This window comes from Dasypus novemcinctus, chromosome 17 (assembly GCF_030445035.2).
Source record: "Dasypus novemcinctus isolate mDasNov1 chromosome 17, mDasNov1.1.hap2, whole genome shotgun sequence".
NCBI classification, from domain to species: Eukaryota; Metazoa; Chordata; class Mammalia; order Cingulata; family Dasypodidae; genus Dasypus; species Dasypus novemcinctus.
This window is the reverse complement of record NC_080689.1, coordinates 78,862,851-78,887,831: the sequence shown is the minus strand read 5'-3', so window position 1 is coordinate 78,887,831 and position 24,981 is coordinate 78,862,851. Positions and strand designations below refer to the sequence as shown.

The 24,981-nt window shown below is 44.7% G+C and overlaps 1 protein-coding gene across 1 annotated transcript in view; it reads right to left on the bottom strand.

The window, feature by feature from the left end:
• The window catches only part of KCMF1 (potassium channel modulatory factor 1), an 87,695-nt gene extending 65,386 nt beyond the window's left edge, over positions 1–22,309 (bottom strand). Inside the window, exon 1 of the mRNA XM_058278998.2 lies at positions 22,177–22,309. Within this exon, the coding sequence (XP_058134981.1) occupies positions 22,177–22,192 (16 nt within the window). The 5' untranslated portion in view covers positions 22,193–22,309. The remainder of the gene's footprint in view (positions 1–22,176) is intronic.
• Positions 22,310–24,981: the final 2,672 nt, after the last annotated feature.

Below are 24,981 nucleotides of genomic sequence, written 5' to 3'. Positions count from 1 at the left end.
ACACTTTTTGCTGGGTATACCTTCTGATCTTATTTCTTTTAAATCCAAAATTATCTATTTTAAGCAGGTGCAGACACTCAACTACTTCAGTATAACTTCTCAGGCAGCTGTGGCCCAAGAGGGAAAAAGGTGTAATATGGGGGCATTTTTGGGACTTAAGAGTTTTTCTGAATGATACTGCCAGACATTACATATCTTCCCTTAACCCACTGAATGGACAGGCAGAGAGTATAAACTACCACATAAACTAAAATCCATGTGCTCCAAAATTATCATCAAATGCAATGAATGTACCACACTAAATGAAAGAAGTTGTTGATGTGGGAAAAGGGAGGGGTTGTGGGGAGGCAGACATATGGGAACACTCTGTATTTTTTATTTGTAACATTTTGTGTTCTATGTATCTTTTAAAAATAAATATTTTTAAAAATGGGGGGTATAAATAAATAATCTTTTAAAAAATAAAATAAATGAAATGGCTCAGTGGTTGAGTACCGGCTTCTCACATGAGGTCCTGGGTTCAGTCCTTGGCCCAGTACCTAAAAAATGAATGAATGAACGAATAAGTAAATAAATGAGGGAGAGTGGAATGTAACTCAAGTGGCTGAGCACCTGCTTCCCATACATATGAGGTTGTATGTTTGATTCCCCGGTACCTCCTAAAAACAAAACAAGCAAACAAAAGGACCAACTCTCACTGAGGAGTGGATGTAGCTCAGTGCTTGAGCACCTGATTCTCACATATGAAGTCCTGGGTTTAATCCCCAATCAATCAATAAATGAGGCACTAGGTCTGATAGGGATGAGAATCACTAATCCACCAGAATTTCTTAAAAATGGTACAAAATTGAAAATAGCAGAGCACAGTGCAAATAGTGTATGTTTCACAAAACTTGTTTCCATTACTTGTGCTGTAAAAATGTACTTCTTCCTTATTTTCAGTCAAGCTCAAATAAGTTTGCAAGCCATTATTAAAACGCTCCCCCAACCCCAAGGCTTTTCAGCACTTTTATTTTTTTTTTTAAGATTTATTTATTTCTCTCCCCTCCTCCCCCCCACCCCACCCCAGCTGTCTGTTCTCTGTGTCTATTGGCTGCGTGTTCTTCTTTGTCCACTTCTGTTGTTGTCAGCGGCCCGGGAATCTGTGTTTCTTTTTGTTGTGTTTGTTTTGTCAGCTCTCCGTGTGTGCGGCACCATTCCTGGGCAGGCTGCACTTTCTTTCGCGCTGGGCGGCTCTCCCCACAGAGCACACTCCTTGCACGTGGGACTCCCCTACGCGGGGGACACCCCTGAGTGGCAGGGCACTGCTTGCGCACATCAGCACTGCGCATGGGCCAGCTCCACATGGGTCAAGGAGGCCCGGGGTTTGAACCGGGGACCTCCCATGTGGTAGACGGACGCCCTAACCACTGGGCCAAGTCTGCTTCCCTTTTCAGCACTTTTAGATGAGGTTCAACAGAAGAACAGATCTGAGTTCTCCTACAAGATCCCTTAAGCTTCCTTCACAAAGGTCTTCTCCATTCTTGGCTCTTACTCTGTGATCCACGTGCCAGCTCTAGGTTCTCCCCCACCCAAGGGGATGCTCTCACCTTCCCCACTTCTGCGTATGCCTTCCTCAAATCACTCCTTTAACTGCTCTTTTACCTTTTCAGTTTTTTGTTGTTTTTGAAGCATGGGCACAGCAGCGGCCTTTTTAGGGATGATAAGATGCAGAAATCATAAAAGAAAAGGCAGCAGCTCTTACTTACAGGTATGTGCCCAGGAGAAAGGAGGGCATCTGTCCACTTCCACCACATTCCACTGGTCAGTGCAAGTGACAAGGTCAGCCCATCCCAAGAGGAGGGGAGAGATTCCCTTGATGGGTGTGAGGGGAGGGTTGAGCAGACAGGGAGGGAAAGAACTGATGGCAGCCAATCTCTCTACCACACTCTCTACCACAGTTTTCTTCACGTGCCTTTCTTATTTGATTTACTACCAAAAATTTTACAGTTTTTATTATTCCTGTGAAATAATTTCCCTCACATTTCAATGTTTAGGTGCTTATGCTAGAGCAGAAGAAAACTATTTATCATAATTATCATGTATCCAACCACTTACTAAATTATCTCACGAATTCTAATAATTTTAAAAGAATTAAAAAGATAATTTTTAAAAAGATTGCTGAAAAAAGGGAAAAAAGGAAATATACTATACTAAGGGAAAGAAACTAGACAAACGGTACTCAATTATTGCTTGACTCCATCTATATAAAACATAAATACAAATAAACTAGAGACAAATAGAATAGCAGCTATGTATGGTGGAACTGAGGTGAATTATTTTTGTCTCATTTTTGTTTATTATCGGAATGATGAAAATGCTCTACTAATGATTGAAGTGATAAATGCACAACTATGTGATTATACCAAATACCGTTGGTTGTACACTTTGAATGGACTGTGTGCTTTATTAACATCAATAAAATTGATTAAAAAAAGAAAAAAGAAAAAAAAACTGAAGTAATATCAGTAGAAAGCAGTTTCTAATCTCAAATTTTCAAATGTTTATTTATGTTGATTATTTTATTTTTGCCTAAAGATATTCATTTGACCTGGTTCTTAAGGAGGTCAGTACTACGTTCTAAAGGGCATTTTCAAATCTGGTTGTCACAGTATCTGGGTGCCATCAGAGCCTGCGATGCTGTCCTGTGACAGACAGCACTACCCAGTGAAGAATAGGCCTGCCCCTCACATGGCTTTCAAGGGTGCTGGCAGGAAAATCTGTCTATCTGAACTGAGAAGCGAGCTCAATCTTACAGAGGGATACAAAGTATTTTTGCATGGTTTTAGCTTTCATGGAAATTACTAGTAATACAACTACTGGTAAATGGTTTGGAACTTGCTACAATGAGTTGTTTGAAAAGAACCAGCACTGTGGCAACACTGCTTATGGTATTTGACTTGCCAACACAGTGCTGGTATGGATTTGCATTTGACATGGGAACATTCACAGTGACACTATATATAGGTACAGACCTCTAACCCCTTCTTTATATCCTCTAATATAATTGTGTCTGACCACCTCTATCTTGAATTACGTATTATTTTACTATACATGATTGTATTTTATTACCTTAGAGCATTACAGTGATTTTTAAAAGTATGTGAGTAGAATTCCAATGAATAAAGTCAGAAAAACATCAACATCTTGGAACAACTATGAAACAATGGCTCCAGGTAGCTTAAGTCAGTGACGACCAATGGAGGGACAGGTTGACATGTGAATCCACTGAGACAAGCAGACATTATAGCACTCTTGATGTTAAAAGCTAGGCAGTATTATGAAATATTCAGCACCTATGAAATATTCTTACCAACCCCCTCCCAAAAAACAAAAATAAAATGGACCTGAATCAAAACAAGCCTCCAGAACTGAGTCTCACCTCAAAGAAATATGGGGGATGGGAGGATATGTTAAAAATGACACCATAAAAATGCAAGCCAGAATGTGGGAAATTCTACCAAACAAATAACCCAGTTTCTTTAATAAACAGCATTTTAAATTGGGGGGGGGGGGGGCGGTGACTGTAATGATCCAGATTAAGAGAGATTTCAAAAGATATACCAACCGTCATAAGTCAATCTTGTTTGGATCTTCATTTTAACAAAAATACATTTCATTTTATTTTTTAAAGATTTATTTATTTATTTATTTATTTACTTCTCCCCCCTCCCTCCATTGTCTGCTCTCTGTGTCCATTTGCTGTGTGTTCTTCTGTGTCTGCTTGTATTCTCAGTAGGCGGCTCCAGGAACCAATCCTGGGACCATCTGGAGTGGGAGAGAGGTGTTCATTCTCTTGCATCACCTCAGCTCCTTGGTTTTGCTGTGTCTTTTTATTTCTCCTCTGTGTCTCTTTCTGTTGTGTCATCTTGCTGTGCCAGCTCTCCACATGGGCCAGCATTCCTGTGTGGGACAGCACTCCTGCACGCACTCCATGCAGGCCAGCACTCCATGTGAGCCAGCTCGCTGTACAGGCTAGCTTGCCTTCACCAGGAGGCCCTGGGCATCGAACCCTGGACCTCCTATAATATAGATGGGAGCCCAACTGCTTGAGCCACATCCGCTTCCCACAACCTAACTTTAAAAACGTATTTTTGAGACAATCAGGAAAACTGAACAGATAATATTTAAAAATTACCATTAATTTTGTGTTATGATGTGACATTGTGGCTTCTGTAGTTACACAAACATACACTGTTCCTATCTGTTGTTAGAGAAAAATACTGAAATATTTACGTATAAAATACGCAGGTCTGGGATTTTCTTTAAAACACACAACAAAAAAAAGGGGGGAGGGATAGGGAATTGATCTAAAAATGGCAAAAACACTGATAAGCAATGATGGATAATAGTACAAGGGAATATATTAACCATGTGCTAATCTCAGTCAAAAACAAAACAAAACACCTTAGAACCAAAAAAAGTTACGTTCTCTCTTTACACTAAGTTGATACTAACCAATGAGCTACTGTATGATAAGTTCCTCTACTATCATCATCCAACACATCCGGCTTGTCCTTGTGGACAATGAGTCTCTGTTTGGTACTCCCTGTTCATGAAGAAAGGTATACTATGACTATGATGATGCTCTGATATACAAATCTGGAAACCCAATCAAAAAGAGGTTAAGTTTGGTTTGTTTAGTCTTGGTATATCCCCAACAAATCTAATTACTACTATTTTCCATGGACCTTTTCCTTAGCAAAACTGTTCTTTTCACTGCTCACAAATTCTCTCCTGGGTGTTCCTGTCTTGTTCTTGCACACTCACTTCTGCCCACCCCACAGGCCCAGGGTGATCTGCTGGTGTACCCAGGCAAGTCCCTTCTTCCCTTCTCCACAAGCCTTGCTCAAACTCCTCTTCAGTCCCCTCGCCTTTATCTGAACATTAGATTCGCAGAATGTCAGAAAAGATTTTTCATAGCTAAAACTATGCTGTAATTTTAAATAGGGACTTTCATGTATCTCCTATTTTTTTACAATTCCTAGTTCATAATGCCTGCTATTTACGAATTTATGCCCTGTCCTTCCCCAAAAGAATGCAAATTCCTTGAGGGCAGAGACCATATTTTCCTAAGGAAATAAATCCTGTGTATTACTAGTACTCAAATTATATACTAAGTATTTGAGAATGGTAGACAGCTGTTTTCCGTATCCAAGATGAAAATGATGGTGCCATCTACTAAGAGCTAAAACAATGAGTGTTCACTTTATGCCTGGCAATATTTTAAACAAAATGTACATATATTCAAGAATCCTAATGCCACCAACAAGCTTGTAATTTACTCATCTTCATTTAAGCTGGCTTACTCACCAAACAGTACATATATCATCACCACCTGAACATCTAACAGGTATCTCCAACCTAACAGGTCTAAAAGGGAATCCCCAACCACCACCTCCAAAAATGATCCTCCCTCCCCTGTCTTCTCCATCTGAGGGAGCAGTCCTCTTCTCACTCACATGCACCTGTAAGTATGACCTAGGTGCATGCTCCCCAAACAACACCAACAAGTCCTGCCGGCTTTTCTTCAAAATATACCCAGGTTTGGGAAGCGGACTTGGCCCAATCGATAGAGCATCCACCTACCACATGGGAGGTCCGCGGTTCAAACCCCGGGCCTCCTTGACCCATGTGGAGCTGGCCCACGTGCAGTGCTGATGTGCACAAGGAGTGCTGTGCCACACAGGGGTGTCCCTGCACAGGGGAGCCCACGCGCGAGGAGTGCACCCTGTAAGGAGAGCTGCCCAGGGCGAAAGAAAGTACAGCCCGCCCAGGAATGGAGCTGCAAACACGGAGAGCTGACACAGCAAGATGACCCAACAAAATGAGACACAGATTCCCTTGCCGCTGATGAGGACAGAAGCGGACAAAGAAGAACACACAGCGAATGGAGAGAGAGCAGACAACTGGGGTGTGTGTGTGGTTGTGAAATTTAAATCTTTAGAACAAAAAACAAAAACCCCATATAGGCCAGGTCAGGTCAGGTCTCACCACCTTTATGCCATCACTGTCTAGTTCAAGCTATTTTCATCTTTTGCCTAGAAAAGCCTCCCAATGGTCTCTTTGCCTTCTATTCTTGCCTTACTCCACCTGATAGCTAGAACATATTTTTTAGAAAGCATAAATCAGGTCGAGTCACTCACTTAAATTTAAATTTTTAAAAAACTCGATTTAATTAAATTCCTCACCATAACCTCTAAGGCCTCATGTAATGTGGACCCAGTCTATCCGTACCTCATCTTCTCTACCTCTCTCCGTTGCTTAATCTGCTCTAACCACTCTGTTCGTCAAGCATTCTAACTCCTTGTCACCCCAGAGCTTTTATAATTGATGAAGTCTCTGCTCAAATGTCGCCTCCTCTGAAAGGCCTTCCCTGATCACTTTCTAAAATAGCCATACAGACCACTCATCTGCCTTCCATCAATCTGTATTCCCCTACTCCTTTATTTTCTTCAAAAATTTATCACCATCCAAAATTATATCGTTTCTTTTCTGCCTCCCCACCCCCATCGAAATGAAAGCTCTATGATTAGAAGAACTGTCTGAGCTTTCATTGCTCTTCCCCAGCTTCAGTAACAGTGCCTGGCATGGTATTTGTTGCAATGAATGAATTTTCCCAGGCTCTCTTATGTGTCATACCGGGTGCTAGGGATGCCTCTAGCTGTTGTCGCCTCTCCTTCCCTTCCCAGCCAAACCCCCGGGCAGCGTCTCCAGCTCTCATGTTCACTGAGGCCTGGACACGCTGCAACACGGACGCCAGCCCCCTCCTCTGAAGCCACTCGCTAAGTTCCGCGGCCTTCCGCACTCCAAGGGCCCAAGCCCATGAACACTGCATTCCTTATTTTCTTGACCCTTCTGCAGCAATACTGACCATGTCCTCCTCCCTAAATTCCAATATTAATATTCTTCTCCAGGTTCTCCTTCTAGCCTCTAGACCAGGGATTCTTAACAAGGGGTCTGTAAGCCTGAATTGAAATAAAAAATATATTATTCTTGTGGGGATGTGTTGTTACAGATGTGATGTATTTAATAAATAATACACAGTACAATGTGAACTTAATAAGATATCCATGGTTTTCACCTGACTGGCAAAGGGGTCCATGGAACAAAAAAGGTTAAGAACCCCTGCTCCAGGCTGTTTCCATTCAATCTTTCTCCTTAAATATTAAGTTCATCCCAGGGTTTAGCCTCATATTCTAACTCCCCCTGAGCAAGCAACACCACCACCATGGCTTTATCTTAGCCCAGACCTCTTCCTCCTATCTTCCAGATCCACATATTCAACTCCCCCTGGACTTCCCTCCCTAGATGTTCTACAAACCCAACAAGGCTAAAAACAGACTTTACCTCTCCTGTCCCTGCTCCCTGCTGCCACTCCACCCCTACTCTCAAAATATGTTACTCTGTCCCGTATTTGAATCCTGATGAATGGCACTATCCAACTAATCAAGCCTGAAATTGGAGTCTTCCTAGAGTTTTCATTCTTCCACAATCCCCGTGCTAAAACACCACATCGATCTCCTATCTATCCTACTACTGCAACTGTAGCATCTTGTGGTAATGCATCTGCCACCCTCCTGCAAATCCATCCTCCAGAACCTATCTTCTTGGGACAAAAACCAACAAGTCACTCCTTGCCTTAAAATTTCAGAAAAACGCACTCCCCAGTGCCTTGCCCTCTGGAGAGGCATCTCCTGGCATCAGCAAGCCCCTTCTCCCCAGGAAGGTTCCGCTCTCGATGGTGCCCCACGAAGGACAACCCCGTTCCGCTGTTCGTGCCCCCAGGCCTGCTCTCCTCTCCGTGGAGTGCACACTCTGGAGTGCACGCACTGCATGCCTGGCAACTCACCAACCAGCAGCTCCAACCCCTTTTCTTCTGGACGCCCTCAGGAACTCATCCACGCAAACTGAGGATCCGCCCATATCTATTCTTCCACTACACCTTAGACGAACATTCTACCACCACGGCTGGCTTTTCTTTTAATACACTATATTATAATTACCTGTCTCATTTCAGAGGGCTGGAACTCCCTTTGTTTTATGTCCCCAGTGCACAGCACAATGACTCCAAATAAGATAAGTATTCACTACACATTAATTCAATACCTACTTACAGCTGTGTTAGTACTACAACAGCAGAGCTGTATGGCTGTGAAAGGCAGCATTTGGTTAGCAAAGCCAAAAATACTTACTACCTACTTCTGTAGAGAAAGTGTGCCAACCTCTGGATTAAATATAAATGGACAGGGTTTGGTTTCTGACAGAACCTGGTTCAAAACCTTGGTTTTACCACTTACTACCTGTGTGTCCCAGGGCAAGTAACCTAACCTCTCTGAGACTCAATTTCCTAATTTGTAAAAGAGAGTATCATTTACCTTTGCTGGGTTGTTTTGGCATTTTAATACTCCTTTTAACTGAGCTCCCTTTATCAAGTGCGTGGTACAGGGTATTACTAAATGATCAGAACCCAGGCCTGGGTCTGAATTATAGCTCTACCACATACTAACTAGTGACCCTGGGCAAGACACTTAGCTTCTCAGTGTGTCAATTTCCTCATCTATAAAACTGGGATAGTAATACCTGTATCAAAGGAGTACTGTGGTGAGAATTAAATGAGTTAGTACATATGAAAGGCTGAGAGGAATGCCTGCCACAAAGCAAGCACTCAGTCAATTTCAGCAGTAAATGAATGCTTGGTTGATATTTATTTAATGCTTAATGCTACTCCACCTCCCACCCACAATTCCAAGAAGCTTACACCTACAGGAGGAGACAGGCAAGTTGAGTCAACAGCTGGAGTCCTGCGTGACAAGTGCTACTCCAGAGGGGAGGTGGACGGGAACCGGGCTCTGGCTTCCAGGTCAACATGCTGCATGATGCTGCATGGCTCTCCTCTCCACTCTCTGCCTCGTCCCACCCTGATGCCTTCCTTTCCCCTTGCTCCTAAATAAATACCCACTCAATTCTCCTCCCTTCTCTAGGCTTTCTTCCTTAGAAACAAAGCCAGTCCCCCAGGTAATTAATTCTTAATCATGCAATTCTTAGTCCCCAACAAAATTCTTATCTCTAGTCATGATTCCTCCCTCCTGGGCCCAACTCCTGGACATATTTTTTCTATCTCATCTTAAATTCAAAACGTCAAAAGCTGAAAATTCATTCTTTTCTTTCTCTCCACCCCATCTTCCCTATTTACTAGAAGAACCTGCCATTCTTCCAGCAGGTTCTAGCTGGCTGTCCTGAAATTACACTTTCTTCTTTGTTCCCTCACAGTGATTTCACAGTCATCTTTCTCCTTTCCGTTCCTATGGCCACTGACTAATTCAAGGTCTTTTTACTTCAAATCTTATTCAGGAAAAAGCCTCAGGAACCAGTCTGTCCCTCACATACTACTACACTAGTCTTCTAGGTACTGCCTTTCATCACGCTCTTTCACTGCTTGAGAATTTTTACTGCCACATCCTCTTCTCCTTCCCATCATCTCTGTATGGAAAGAGGAAGACTGACCTTAGTCAATCAGAATCCTTCACCATCTACCTGGCTCCAACCGCCCTTTCCAATCTTATCTCCCATGATAAAAATACCATCACCTTACATTTAGGCAGTGCTTTATCTAGCTGCGAGAACGTTCTCACGTGTCCTGGCGTTTCATCCCCACAACCACCCTAGGAGAGAGGCTAACAGGCAGTAGTATCCTTTCCTTTTACAGATGAGAACACAGACGTCTAGCATTGAACTGGGAGTTGGAACAAATGGGCCTTGTCCCACTTTCCTTTCAGAAATCTTAGCTAAGTCAAACCACCTTCCTGACATAGCTCACTCTCACCACTTACATACAGGAGCCTTCTGTTCCAGAAACTGGTCTACTCAGTGCAGGCCACCCACCTCTCTCAGACACACCTCGTGTTTGCTTAGCTCTGCACTTGACCTTCTACCATTCTCTCATTTGGTAGAGACGTCCCTATCCCAACTGTTTCTATAAAAATACAGTGTTTCTTCAAAAGTCTTGAATTTAAGTGCCTCAACTTTGGAAATGCCTTCCCTGACACCCAAACAAAACCTCTTTCTAATTGCCAACTCTATGGAACTTGGAGTAATTATTGTGACACTTTTTACTACTCCAGTCATACTACAGCTATAAAGTATTTTATATACTTAGATCTTACTGTTTCAGCCACATAACATAACCCTCTGTGAGAAAAAATTACATACCTTTAACACAACACCTTGCATAGAAGGATTCAGAGTTTTGGACTGGACAGCCGAGGCCAGTGCTGTACTCAAACAGCAGGTTATCCACGAGTAGAGTGTGAAATCAATTTAGAAGGTCACCACTAGCATTTTTAATGAAACAAAACAGAAAATAAACTACACTTTTCACAGTAAAGGTAAGTAATGTTTTGTGAAACTTATTTCAATTATAAATGTATGTGGCTATTGGATCATAAATATAAAACATATTTCTTACTATGTGTCAAAATATTTTAAAAAATATTTAAAATTAAAATTTAGAAAAATCGCTAATGTAGATGACCCAATTTCCAGCCTCAAGGGTTGTACAATCAAACCAGGGAGATATTTATTCTCCACCAAACCCAGACCCTCTAAGACACAGCAGTTACACAGAATACATACATGGGGGCCACAGAAGACAAAACTTAATGATGCTTGTGGGGCAAAGGTAGTAAAGAAACACCGTTCCTTTATTCAAAAAGTCACCTCTAAGCAGGGCTGCTGAACTTCCAAAGCACTCACAGTAAAACAGAGTCCTCACTGCAAGCTGCCCTGCAAGGGTATACAGGATCTGGCCTTGGCTATATCAGCTCATTTCCCACCCCATTCCCCCTAGAACATTCCAAGTATCAGAGCCCCTGCACTTGCTGGCCCCTTAGCTATACCATGTCTTCTTTAAATATCTCTTTTATTCAGGTTTTTCTTTACATGCCCCATCATCAGTAAGGCCTCCCTGACCATTCTACCTAAAACCGCCCCCTCTTCTCTGTTCCCTTGCCTGCTTTAAGGTTTTTCACTCACTCGTCACTTCCTAACCCTCGATTATGCTGTCTGTTTCTTTGTTTTTGTCTAGCAAGGGGGGGTCCACAAACTCTTTCTGTAAAGAATGGGTTAGTAAATATTTTCACATCACAGGCTATTATTCAACTCTGCCACTTTAGCATGGAATGGCCATAAGCAATAGGTAAATGAGCAGATGTGGCTGTGTTCCAATAAAACTTCACAAAAACAAGAGGTGGTCCATAGCCGGTCAACTTCTACTGTTTTCCTTATAATAGAATGTGAGTGTCACAGGAACAAGAACCTTCCAGTTTTCTTCACTGTGGTGTTCCTTATGGTCAAAATAGAGGCTGGTCCCATATATGTATTCAATAAGTATGTGCTGGGTGAGTGAACAGTACTAAACTGTGGTGGGAGCGCCATTTCTCTTCCACCTCCTCAGGTGACAGGACCACTAGGTTCAAGCATAAAAGAACGAATCCAAGATTAGCAGCTTCACTCCCATTTGGTCAATGTCATACCATTAAAAATGGCCCCATAATCATTGTGTCCCCCTGTCACCACTAATAACCAACTCGCACATAAATGCCTTTGATAATAACCAGGTTCAGGTAGGAGTTTAACACACAGATTGCTGGGTCATGCCCAAAAGTTCTGTTTCAGCAGATTTAGGGTGGGGCCCAAGAAACCTGCATTTCTAGCAAATTTCCAGTTGATGTGGATGCTGCTGGTCCGACGGCCACACGTGGAGAACTACTGGATGGGCACACCCAAAGCTGTAGTTCTAGCATTTTTATACTAGTAAAAAAAAGTCGCACATTCCTGAAGCTCCAGTGAGCTGGCTGGAGGCAAAATGAAAAAGAATACAACCACAAAACTGACTGCTCAGTGGAATTGTTGCTTCAGTAAAATGAAGGCAGGAAAACACTATGACTTTAATTTTTAACAGACTGTTTTCTAAACGCGGTTTTATTTTTGCTTGCAAAACTAGTTTTAACTACTTTAACCAGTTAAAATAATAAGCCAGACAAGGAGAGAAATCACCAGAAGGTTGCTAACCTTGAGAGTGGGCTATCGTCTTTGCAATCAGTTTCCTTAAAATTACCTTAAAGAAGGATCATTACCATCTGCTTTTCTATTGTTAGATGCCAAGAGCCTTTATGGGACGGATATAGAAGATCAAATTTTGTTTCAATGAAATATACCTGCAATAAATCACTAAGCCCAGTTTGCTTTCTTCAAATGATGAAAAGTCTATCACAACCAGACAGAACTCACATCTATCCTTGGAATTCATCATTATAAAATGTGCACTGCACGAGTAACAAATTCTTCAAGTTCTACATTTCTCAGGACAGGGGACTTTAAAATACTCCCCAACTCATATGAAAACCACTCCAAGGGAAGCGGATGTGGCTCAAGGGATAAGGTCTCCGCCTATCATATGGGAAGATCCAGGTTCGATCCCTGGGGCCTCCTGGTGAAAAAGAATAGAAAGCGTGCCTGCACAGCAAGCCAGTGCCCATGTGGTGAGCCGAGGGCCCGCGTGGTGAGCCGAAGCTTGCATGGTAAGCCAAGTGCCTGTGTGTGTGCCCAGGTAGAGAACCAAGTGCCTGTGTGGAGAGCCAAGTGCCCGCGCAGCAAGCCAAGTGCCCGCACAGTGAGCCAGTGCCCGCACAAGTGAGTCACACAGCAAGATGATGACGCAACGAGAGAGAGATGAAGGGGAAAGTCAAGGTGAAGCACAGCAGAGAATAGGAACTGAGGTGGCACAATTGACAGGGAACCTCTCTTCACATCAGAGGTCCCCAGGATCGAATGCCAGTGAATCCTATAGGAGAAAGACGAGAAGAGAAGACAAAAAAGAGAAAGAGCTACAGATACAGAGGATCACACAGTGAATGGACACAGACAGCAAAAACGGGGGGGGGGGGGGGGGATAAAAAAAAAAACACTCCAAGTCATTACTTACTCCTCCAACCTGAACTGCCCACAGAGATTTGAAATTATGTACATATAAATTTATAAATTGATGTGATGATGGTTATGTTCCTGAAGTAGATGAAAATATAATTTTAAGATTAAAAAAAGGTAAGATAAAAGCCATGTTCTTAGAAGAGAAATTCAAGAAACAGAACTATAACACGTTAAAGGATGACCCATTACGTAGAAGGCAATACTGTTATCAAGATGTGCGTACAAAATGAGGCAGCACGTGCAAGTCTTAAGAGAATTCTCATCTAAGATCACTTTTTTTAAAATCAAAGTTTAGCATCCACATTAAAATTTGCTGAGATGGAAGCGGATGTGGCTCAAACGACTAGGCTCCTGTCTACCTTATAAAGGGTCCTGTGTTTGGTTCCTGGGGGCCTCCTGGTGAAAGTGAGCTGGCCCAAGCAGCATGGAGAGCGGGCCTGTACCATGTAGAGCTGGCACAACGAGATGACACACAAAAAAAAAAAGACACGGAGAGAGTGAGAAACACAACAAACCAGGGAGCTGGGGGTGGCTCAGGCAATTAAGTGCCTCTCCCCCAAATCGGAAGGTCCCGGGGTCAGTTCCTGGTGCTTCCTGAAGAGAAGATGAGAGGAGACAAGCAGACACAGAAGAACGTGCAGTGAATGGACACACAGAGCAGACGCAGCAAGCGTAAGTGGCAAGGGTGGGGGGAATAAATAAATAAATCTTTAAAAATAAATAATGGAAGTGGATGTGGAAGTGGATGTGGCTCAACAGATAGAGCGTCTGTCTACCATATGGAGGGTCTACGGTTCAATCCCAGGCCTCCTGACCTGTGTGGTGCTCTGGCCCTTGCACAGTGCTGATGCGTGGAAGGAGTGCCCTGCCACGCAGGGGCACCTCCACGTAGGGGTGCCCCACGCACAAGGAGTGCGCCCCGCAAGGGGAGCCACCCCACACAAAAAAGCGCAGCTTGCCCAGGAGTGGTGCCGCACACACAGAAAGCTGATGCAGCTAAATGACGCAACAACAATAGATACAGTTTCCTAGTGCAGCCGGATAATGCAAGCAGACACAGAAGAACACATAGCAAATGGACATAGAGAGCAGACAACGGGGGGTAAGGGGAGAGAAATAAATAAAATAAATCTTAAATAAATAAATATGCTGAGGATAAAATGCATACCAGATTTAAAGATCTCATATTTTTAAAAAGGTAAAATTATCTCTTTTTATATGGATTATACCTTAAAGTGATATTTTGGGTCTATTGACTTAAATTGTTAAAATTAATTTTACCTGCTTCTTTTAATTTTTTAATGTGGCTCCTAGGAAATTTAACAGAGATAGCACTGGTCTACCCCCACTCTGCTTTTTCCTCTTCCTTGGGTGGCTTCTTAAAAGCTTGTAGAAAAGAGCATGGAGCAATGAAGGAACATAAAGATACACAGTGCGTCACACAGGTAGTGAGAGTCCTTCATCCTCTTGGTGCTCATCACCATTTTCCCTTGAGAAGAGAAGAGGACAAATAAGTCCCTCCTCCACAACCATTATGTAGTCCATATCTACAGCCGTACCATCATACTGTACAGTCTACAAAAAATTCAAATTGCAATTAACTGTATCAGAATCTGTCATGGTGTTAATTAGGCTGAACAGAAGATTTCTGAAGATGAAAACTACTGATCCCCATCATTCGACCACTCCCAGCTCCTAGCATCTCCTTCATCCTTACAAAAAAAAAAAAAAAAAAGGGACATATCTGTAACAACTTCTCCTTTATATAATCACTGCCCCCTTACTTGAATGACTTTAACTTCTAATTTAGAAAGCTGCTCACTTGCTTGCACTGCCAGACCTCTACACACAGAGGACACCAAAGGAGAATACTGCTTGACAAAGAGTAACAGGAGTTGGGTCTCGCTGCTTACCCTGGCAGCTGTCAGTCACACAGCTATTAGGGTTTTGCACAAACGTATAGTGCAAAAAACTACACTGAACACAAAAATTAAGCATTTAATCCCTCAAGTTGTTTTCCCTGGAAGCATCAACAAGACAATTACGGACTTACGAGGAATCCTCTATTGGGGCATACTTTACCATATGTGGATATATGTTGAGATTTCAGAATGACTATAGTTTAAGGACACTACTGTTAAGGAAAGAAATTTGCTGCTGAGCAGAATTAAAAGTAATTGTGAAATTTAGAAGAAAATACACTTTAAAAAAAAGGGCAGGGTGCAAATATTTGCCAAAACGCTAAAATACTTGATTTAATTACCAGTCATAAAATTTAAACTTCAAAGATGAATTCCTGCACACTGGAAAAAAGCCACAGCCCATGCAGCAGGAAAGCATTTAATTTCCAAAGATGTGTTTCAAAAGCACTAAATATTATCATCCTTCGGCAAGGGTCAACAACCTATGCCAAGCACTGGAGATGACTCTAGTGGTACTTGAGTAAGCACCCCATAAATATCTGCTGAATGAATGACTGAATGAACCAGAAAACTCTCACACACAGTACAATTAATATGCAGAACCCAAGGCCAGTTAATCTGAAACCAGAGCCAAAGGGAGAACAAAACCGTCTAGTCCCAGGCCGTTCCCCCGGGAATCAGTTCCCAAGTCATTCATCCCCTCCTCTACTTAGAAATCCACCAATTCTGTAGAAGTTCCAAGTCCTCTTTCCCATAATCCCCCTTCCTCTTAACCAGCTCCCATCCCCCCACACCCCCAGAAAAACAGAGGAGTGCATTTTCCAGTCTGTGTTTTAGACAAGTGTGAACAAACCTAACAGCCACCCACAAGTGTTCACCTGGCCTCCCACAGGCCAGACACGCTGCTGTGGGATAGGGTACCAAGGTAAGAGAAAACTACTGCCCATCATGTGGCTTGTGGGCTAGAGGGGGAGGCAGGCAAATAAACCATTAGTGTAAAAAACACCCAGAGAGTAAGGTGGGAGTACCGCTGGAGAGGCTCTTACTTTGCCAGGTAGGAGAGGAGGGTGACAGAATCAGAAGCTTAAAGGAACAACAACAAAAAAGAAACAAAAGACAAAGCCCAAAACTACAGTCGAAGACACCTGTCACTGTCATAGTCTACCAGTCAACTGATCAGGTCAGCACTCTAAAGTGACTCTCCTAAAGACAATCCTCTTACTGGGGAAAAAGCTGGAGCCCATGACACTGGCACCACCAGAGAAAACCTGAACAGACTGGCAGAAGGTAACATGCAACCCTAACGAGCCATGATGTCAAGTGGCTTCACCCACTTACCTCTTCTGTCCCTCTTGGCTGAAGGTGACATGAGTGACCCACTCAGGATCTCAGTGTTTTGTTTCTAGCAAGAGATGAGACCAACTGGCTGCATATATGAACTGGGCTGACCTGCCACTCCGCTTGGCTACTCTTCATAAAGCCAGCAACTACGACGACGATACCCGCAGTGATGACAATTAGCAAGCGCTTAGGAAGGGCGGGTGCGGGAGGCAGCAGCAGGGCTCGGTGGAAGGTGCCTAACAAGGCCAGTCATCTCCTGCTCCTTTCCCAGGACACGGAGTGTTCGCGGCCCTGGTACCCAGCTCCAGGACATTCCAATCAGGCATGCCAGCACATTTGCTATTTCTGACTCCTGTAGCTGCCGATCATTTCCCAGCTGCATACCCACCTTGTCCGCCTCTCCCCTGCCCACACCCGCCCTGGCCTCCTGGCCTCACCATCCCTCTTCTGGATCACTCCCTTCCTTTCCAGGTAGTCCAGGCCATCTGTTCCTTAGGGGACTGTCTGCCTTATCCTAGACCCCAAAATCAATCATAGCTTGTCTAATATGTTAGAAATGGTCCCATTTAAACATGCTCTCGTCTGTGTATCTCTTTATTTCTGAGGCACCAGGGTTGGGGACTGAACCTGGACCTTCTATGTGGGAGGCTAGTACTCAACCACTGAGCCACGTCAGCTCTCAAGTTGAGTTTTTGCTTGTTTTGCTTGTTGAAATGAAATACACCATGACCCTTAGCACAACACTAAAGTTAGCACACAATTAATCTTCTATAAACAAAGATTTTTATTATGAACTGCATTTACATTTAACTTTTGTAAATATGAAGTGCAGTAAATGACTCCTGTGAATCCATATTCATAATTATAGTCCTGTGGTAACATCTGTAATGTAATTTTTAAAAACGCTATTTCTAAAATAATCCAAAAACTCCTTAACATTCACTAAAAACAAGTCTTGGAAACTTTAATTTAAAAAACTTATGAAATTTGTACATAGATGTTATAAAGCTGATGTTTTAGAAATTAACTTCTGATTCATAAATGCGCAAATGGCTTTTTAAAAACTGTTTCAGGCCTATTGTAGGGATTGGATCATTTCAAATAAAGTTTCATAATTTCTACTGTGAAAAGAAGTTCACTATCTTTAAACAAGGTTGCTGCTAATATACCTTAAAATTCTAGTAAAACTAAAAGGAATTAAATCCCCAATTTAAAAGAGAAAAAAGGTTTTATTTTTCTAATTTCAACTTAAACTCAAATAATGTCAAAGTATGGGGAACAGCTTCAAAATCAACTTTATATGAAATCATGAAGTCAAAGACTCCAAAAACCGCATTTTTTTCTGTAAATTTACATTCTCATCTATCCTTTCTTGAAAGCCAAGATAGATGGAATTACTGATGTTTTGAAATTGAAAAATTCTTAAGAATATCATAATCTTTTAACAGATTATAGTTAAGGTAAAATAAATTGTAAGAAGACATGATAGTAAACATCTTTTCAATGGCAGTCAATTTACTTTGCTACAGGAAGGCAAAAGGCATGACATTAAAATCACAGCTAATTATCAATCCTGGCTTTGAAGTAATCAAATCCTGAAAACAAAATTATTGCAATTCACTCTGGGACTGTGTTTTAAATGCCATACAGAATTTTTTTGAGAGGAGAAAACTGAAATCTACTAACAAGAGTGGCAAACCTTCCAAAAAGTTGGGAATAACCAGACTAATGACCGACTTAGTCTTATACTTTACATTCTGAAAATATCAGATGTTTCTGAGAATAGCATAACAATATGATCACCTGTCTATTTACCAATTATATTTTTAACTTACAACAATCTTCATAAACCTAGGGGAATAATAAGTCAGGTAAAGGACTCCCTTTGAAATCTTGAACAATTTTGCCCAAAATCAAGAGTAGCCCCCAAATATTAAGAAGACCCTCAAGAAGAGGGTGTTAGAAATTACAGTAGATTCCAATCTCAAATTGGACAAAATTAGTATGAAAAAAGCTGGCAATTACTTTATCATCAATTTATTTATCCCTTCCTTATAGCATGTATCATGCTGTGCTGTAGAAGCACAGAAGATGTATAGATGCATGTTCTCCAGCAGACGGAAGGGAAGGAGCTGCATCTCATTCACTTCATCCATCTCTGCATCCCTTCGTACTTAGCAGAGAGTGCTTTATGCACAGTAGCAACTGAAAAAACCTTGACTGATTTAAGGGGATCAATGCATTCCTAACTCCAGGTTAATTAGCCTCCAACTCCTGCAAGAATATTCACAATTTCATATTAGCTGATAAGGAGAGTGATTTGATAAGTGTTTTCCTTAATGTACAAAGCTCTGCAATGGACTTTAAGCTCAGAATAACATGTTTTAAATGTATTTAAAAGAAAGTACAATAGTGAGAAATCTTTAAAATATGCTTACACAAATAAAATAGAAAATGATTGGTTTAACTGAGTGTAACAGAACTAGATGGTTTTGGTATGGTGGACACAAAGTGACAGGGCCTAATGTCTGTATATATGCTTGTTAACATAACAAGAACATTACAAAGAGTATAGTAGGCCCTGGAATTCTGGCTGGAAAAGTCAGAATACGTAAGCAGAAGGCTTAATGAGTGTAGCTGCCATCTCCACTCACGACGGGTCTGGGAGGTGGAAAGCCCACTCCCCAGCCCCGAGATACACTCTACCCCCGTCAAGACGATGCTGCTAGAAAGTGAGGTACAGAACAGCGAGCAAAGACCAGGGACTCACTCTCCGTGACTCAAAAGATACGATGGAATACCAAACAGAGTGGTCCTTTTCTAGGCTCCCAAAAGTTCCAGTTCCATCAAATCTCCAAAGCTCTTTTCTGGAGGAAGGGTCAGCAAAGTAAGGCCAAAGGACGAGCCCCAGGCTGAATTCAGCCACCACTTGTTTCTGTGTGGACTGTGAGCTAAGAATGGTTTTCACATTTCAAGATAGCGTGAGGGGAAATCAAATAAAGAATAGTATTTTGTGGCATGTGAAAAGTATATAAAATTCAAACATCAGTGTTCATATGTGTCAACTGGAATATGCCCATGCTCATGCATTTACTCAGTCTACACCTGCCTTCCCCTGAAAACGACAGTGCTGACAGAGGCCTCAGAGCTCACAAAGCCTAAAATATTTACTATCTGGCTCTTTACAGAAAGTTTGCTGAGCCCTAGTCTTAGAGCACTTTGGTGTGCTCTCGGTCGTCTCCCTCCTGCCCCAGAGGCAGTTCACTGCTTCACTAAGTAAAAGCTCAAAGTTTGACAGGGTCCATCCTGGGACAGTTTTCTAGCCAACAAGGTTGTCCAAAGTTACATCATTACATACAATATAATACAATTTATAAGAGTGGGCACAAAGACAGGGTAACAGAGTATAGGCACACAGAAGGACCTGAAAAGGTAGCACAAGAAAGTACATCACAGGCAAGAGAGAAAGCAGACCTTTTTCCCGACTACTTACTTACACGTAGTTCTAGGTCATACTACTGAAAGGAAACAAGGAAGACAGGATTTAGAGGTGGGCAGATGATTAAAAGAGCTAAAAATCATACTTCTAAAGAAATGTTAAAAGACATGGGATTAGGTGACCCAAAGTAGAGGTTAGGTGAGAAAAGAACTATAATCGTGAGGGAGTCAGACACTACATTTGCGGAAAGGTCAAATTCCCAGATGAAATTATAGGCAGCCTGAGCTAATATTCCACAAAACGCATACCTAATGAATTAAACGTGATTCTTAATGAGACTGCCATTCCTGCCTTGGGCCATAAATCAGACCCTTAAAAGATAATCACTTGTCAAAACTGTACTGTAAGTCTTCAACAGATGTATTATAGGAATGTTCCTTCTTCAGAAACATCTGGCATGAATGAAAGCTACCAGGAAAGGTGTGCTATTGGGGTGCTGAGGTTCAGTGATGTTCAAGTAACCAAAAGGTAACACAGGTTTCATAATCACACGTCTTTCCACAGGACCAAATAGGGGGGAACTGAGTTTAAGTTACAGAATTTACATTACTTTCAAGAACGTGCCAAATGTGGGATTTTAATTGCTCCAAGAGATTATTAAGGGTATAGGAATCTTCTTCCCGGGACACTGTTCATGTTCAATTAGAACACTCGGTCTGAACTACCTGGATGTTTGCTTGAAGCAAGGAGAATGGGCTACCTAAGTTCAAAACCCTCCTTCCGTCTTGCAGGCTATGATTCTGTAATTTTAACTCTCCCAGTTCTTATAAGCAAGAGAGCCGGCAGCCATTGCTCACTTTCGTTTTGTCTTCAAGGTGGTCAATGTACACAGCTACCTACACGTTGAGATAAACCTTAATATTCCAAAATAAAATTTGATTAAAAGTATAATTACAACTTCTTTTCAATTACAGAGATAGGGGATAGATTCCCATTAAGCAGGTAAAATGGAGAAATAGGTATAGCTTCTAAATATGTCCTTGTTCCTTTCAATGTTACTAAGTACCTTATTTCAAAATGTCCACAACAACTGAACACAGTAAATGCTCAATAAATACTGTGTTGAGAAAATGCAGTCATTTCATATTATTTTTGTAACTTGAAATACTGAATCCTTGAACACAAAATGTTGAGTCAATCTCAACACTGCAATTAGGATTGCAAATTCTGAAACTTGCTCCAAATATAATTTCAACCAATCTGGGCTTCTTAACCCCCAAATTCTAAATTCTTTATTTCCTTAAAAATATGGTGGGAATCACACACTAAACGGGCATGTTAAACTTTCTCCTCTCGTCCATCACCTCTACACGATTTTAAAATCAAGAGTACACAATACTTTCAAGCCACTTCTACAATCTTGAATTAACCTTACCAGGATAAACTTTTACTTAAAAGACCTGCAGCAGTGAAACAAAGAAAACACGCCCCCCTCCCCCTTTTCTAACCCATATGGCAGTAAATTGAAGTTAACTTATTTTTCACCGGCTCCACGCCTAGCCCTCGGCCCCCAAACATTTGTCTCTTTGTGCCCAGGAACTGGGCGAGAGGTGCCTGCTCATTTGCAGCTGGACCCCCGCCGTATTTTCAAATCGACAACAAAGTCCAAAGGGCTCCCGGCCCCTCCACTGAGCCCTCGCCAGAACCACCGACCAAAACCTGGTTCGGGCGGCCGCGGCGGGCGGGCGAGGGCCCCGGGGCTGGCCGGGAGCGGGTCCCGCGCCGGCGGGGTGACGGGGCAGGGAGTTCCCTCGCCGCGGCCGGGCCGGGCCCGCCCCGGGAACTTAGTTACCAGAGCCCAGGGCGGCGCCGAGGCCTAGCCGCGAGGCCGGGGCGGGCTCGGGGCGGCGGGGGCTTCCCGGGCGCCGGCCGCACGGCCTTCCCGCCCGCCCCGCGGGGGGAGGGGGCCCTCGCCGTCGTCGCCCGGCGACCGGACGCGCCCGCCGAGTCCCGGGTCGGCTCCCCGGCCCCCGCCGCCCCGCTCGGCCGCCGCGCCGGGCCCTTCCGGGGCGGCGGGAGCGCTAGGCCGCGCCGGGGCCCGCGGCTCCGGGGTGGGCCGGGCGGGCCGCGGCGGCCGGTATCAGTCCCGAGGGCCGGGCTCCCGCCGGTAACGGGCTCCGCCGCCTGCCCTCCCCTCCCCCGCCCCATGACAGTGCAAACCCTCCCGCCGGCCCGGCCGCCCCGCCTCCGGCACCAGGCCCGACTCAGGGCCGCGGCCGAGGCGGCGGCGCCGCGGCTCGCCACCCTCGCTCGCTCGCTCGCTCCCGGGCCCGGCGCCTCGGGCCCGCCCGGGGCCCCCCGCCGCTGCCCGGCCGCCCTCCGCGGCGTCCCGGCCGGGCCCGGGTAGGCCGAGGCCCGGGCGGTGGGGGCGGGGGCGCCTCTCACCTTCATGTCGGGACATCCTAGTTCAGACGGTGGCGGCGCGGCCCCTCCCGGGCTCCGGCTGCAGCGTCCCCCGCGGGGGTCCCGGCGCTACCCGCGCCGGCCGGCCGACTCCCACTCGACTCCCGGGCTCGGCCGCGGGGGCGGGGTGGGCAGGGAGCGCTCCCGCGGCGGCGGCGGGGAGGCGGCGCGGGGCGGGAATGGGGCCGGGCCTGGCCGGGGCTGCGCTCCTCCAGGAGGCGGGTCCGACGCGGCGGCTCCGCCGGCGCCCGCCGTGACACGGTCACTCTCGGGCCCGCCGGCTCCCGGCAGCGGCGCCGCGCTCCGCAAATCCCGCTCCTCCCCTCCCCCGCCCACCCCCGCCCTCTCCCCCGGCTCCCGGCCGCCGCCTCCTCCTCCTCCTCCTCTTCCTCCTCCGCCGCCTCCTTCCGCCGCCCGCCCGCCGGCCCCGCCTCTCGCGGCCCGCGCCGGGCTCAGCCGCCCCGCAGGCCCCGCGGCCGGAGGTCGCGGCGGGGCGGCGGCGGCGGCGGGGCGGCGGCGGCGGCGGCTCGGGGCGCAGCGCTTGCCCGCGCTCTCCGGCAGGCCCCGGTCGAGCGCCCGAGCCGGGCCTGGGCCTGGCCGCCGCCCCGCCGCGCAGCACGCAGGGAGGAAGAGGAAATGCCGGGCCGCCCGCCCGCGTGGCCCGGGTCGCCCGCCCGCCGCAGCGCCTCCCGGGGCCCGGCCGCCGGCGGGCGGGGGCTGCCTCTCCGCGGCGACCTGGGCCCCCGCCCCCGGCTCGCGCGGCCGCCGGGCGGGCCTCGAACCGCCAGGGGACATGTGCTTGTGCGTCTTTTGAAGCCGGCAGCCCTGGAGGGAACGGCGGCTGCCCCGCGCCCGTCGTCGCGGCCTCCCAGGCCCCCTCCTCGGAAGCCCCCTCTGGCCGCGCCCGCCGCGGCCCGCGGGGGCGCCCTGCGGAACCGCGCCGAGCGCGTCCCAGCGCCGTGGCCCGCCGTGCCGGCGCGGCCTCGGAAAGCCCTGGGGATTTCTTTTCTCCTGTTTTCCTTTCTCGTGGACTTTTCTGTTTCTCCTTTCTACTTTTCCCCCTCCCACCGTACTGTCGACTTGGCCTTCAGGCATTAATTAAACGAATATTTTTAAATGCCCTTTTATCGTGTATCCGTTGGCAGCGGGGCCTGGTGGAAGTAGCTCGCGCCGTCAAGACAGCGCTGCCTTGGGAGTCTGGTTCTGAGCCACACTGTGTAGCTTCCGACAGTTTAGTTGGCCTGGTCAGCCTCTTGTTTTGTTATTTTAATTGCTCTTTTACATTTGAAATTGTTCCTGTGTTTGGCACGAAATAAAACTTTTGTGTTCCTAGGCTAAGTGTGCGTAAGTTAGGTTCTAGAGTACCCACATGCTTTGGGGTTCCTCTGAAACTGCTCAGTTCACAACCCATGTGACCTGGGCAAATGACTGCCTTCCCCATCTTTAAAATGGGCAAAAATGACAGATGTTTGCTAATAGTCATGACAGAGGTAGATGTTTCTGTGCTGAAATGTATATAAGACATCCAGCACAGGAAACCCTAAAAGCACTGTTACCATATTTCATTGAAACTGATTGTAAGATACTTTCTGGTTGCAAAGGGATTGAAAAGCTCTTCAACAAATATTGTATGATTCCACTTATATAAAATACCTAAATAGTAAACAAATTAACCGAGACAGTGGTTTAGAGGTTGAGGGCCGGGGGAAGGAGAAACGGGGAGTTACTGCTTAATGGGTACAGAGTTTCTGTTTGGGGTCATGAAAAAATCTGGGTAATGGATGACGGTGATAGTAGCACGCATTGGGAAGGTAATTAACGCCACTGACGTATGCACTTAAAAATAGCTAAAATGGTAAATGTTGTGTTTTATGTATGTTACCCCAGTTTTTAAAAGAAGTCTGCTAATGGTGTAATCTACCAAAAACGAAGTAAATTATCCTTGCTAATACTGTCACACGAAGGAGCATAGTTATGCTTACATCTGGACTAAACTATAATTAAATAGTAAATCATATCATTTATCATGAGAATTTAGGTCTCCATGATCCAAATTGTGCTACTAAAAAAAGTAAGACACTGATAGCAAGAGTGCAGAGCACTGGAAAACAATGATTTCATCTAGTATAGTTGGAATTAGAACGCTAAACACTTGAGAGGCCTGTGCAGTATAATGATCAGCATCAATTGGATACAACTACTCTGTTATACTCTGTCCTTGGCTCTCAAACACCTGTCTGCAAAAAAGTACTGATGCGTGACAAAATTTTCACTGGTACATGGCAAAAATAAAATTCCATCTAAGGCCATCAGATATCTTTTCTTATAAAGGACTGCACTGTATTCTGAGATTATGTCCTGAATTTACTTCTTGTGTTAAAATGTTCTCTTGTTCTCTTTTATACATAGTGATGATAGATGCTCTTTTTTTTTAATGTCCTTATCGAAATACAAAGCTGATAACAACAACAACAACAATAAAAGTTCTTAAAGTCCAGGAAATAGCCTCAGGTCTGCTCAAGGGCTGTAAGTGGTGTTAACTTAGATAGCAAACAATCAGCCAAACTAAGGCTTAATGAGGGCTTAAATGAGGACTTTTGTGCCCAGAAATATTTCCATTGAGTGTGTGGGCTTTTACCTAGATTCAGTCCAGCACAAGCGGTTGTAGTGACATCGAGGGGACTGACTATTCAGTGGACTAGAGAGCAAGGCTTCTACTACAAGGCTAACTAGCATTTTCTGAGTGCTTGCCACATAGTGGTTGGTGCCACTGTAAGCATTTTACAG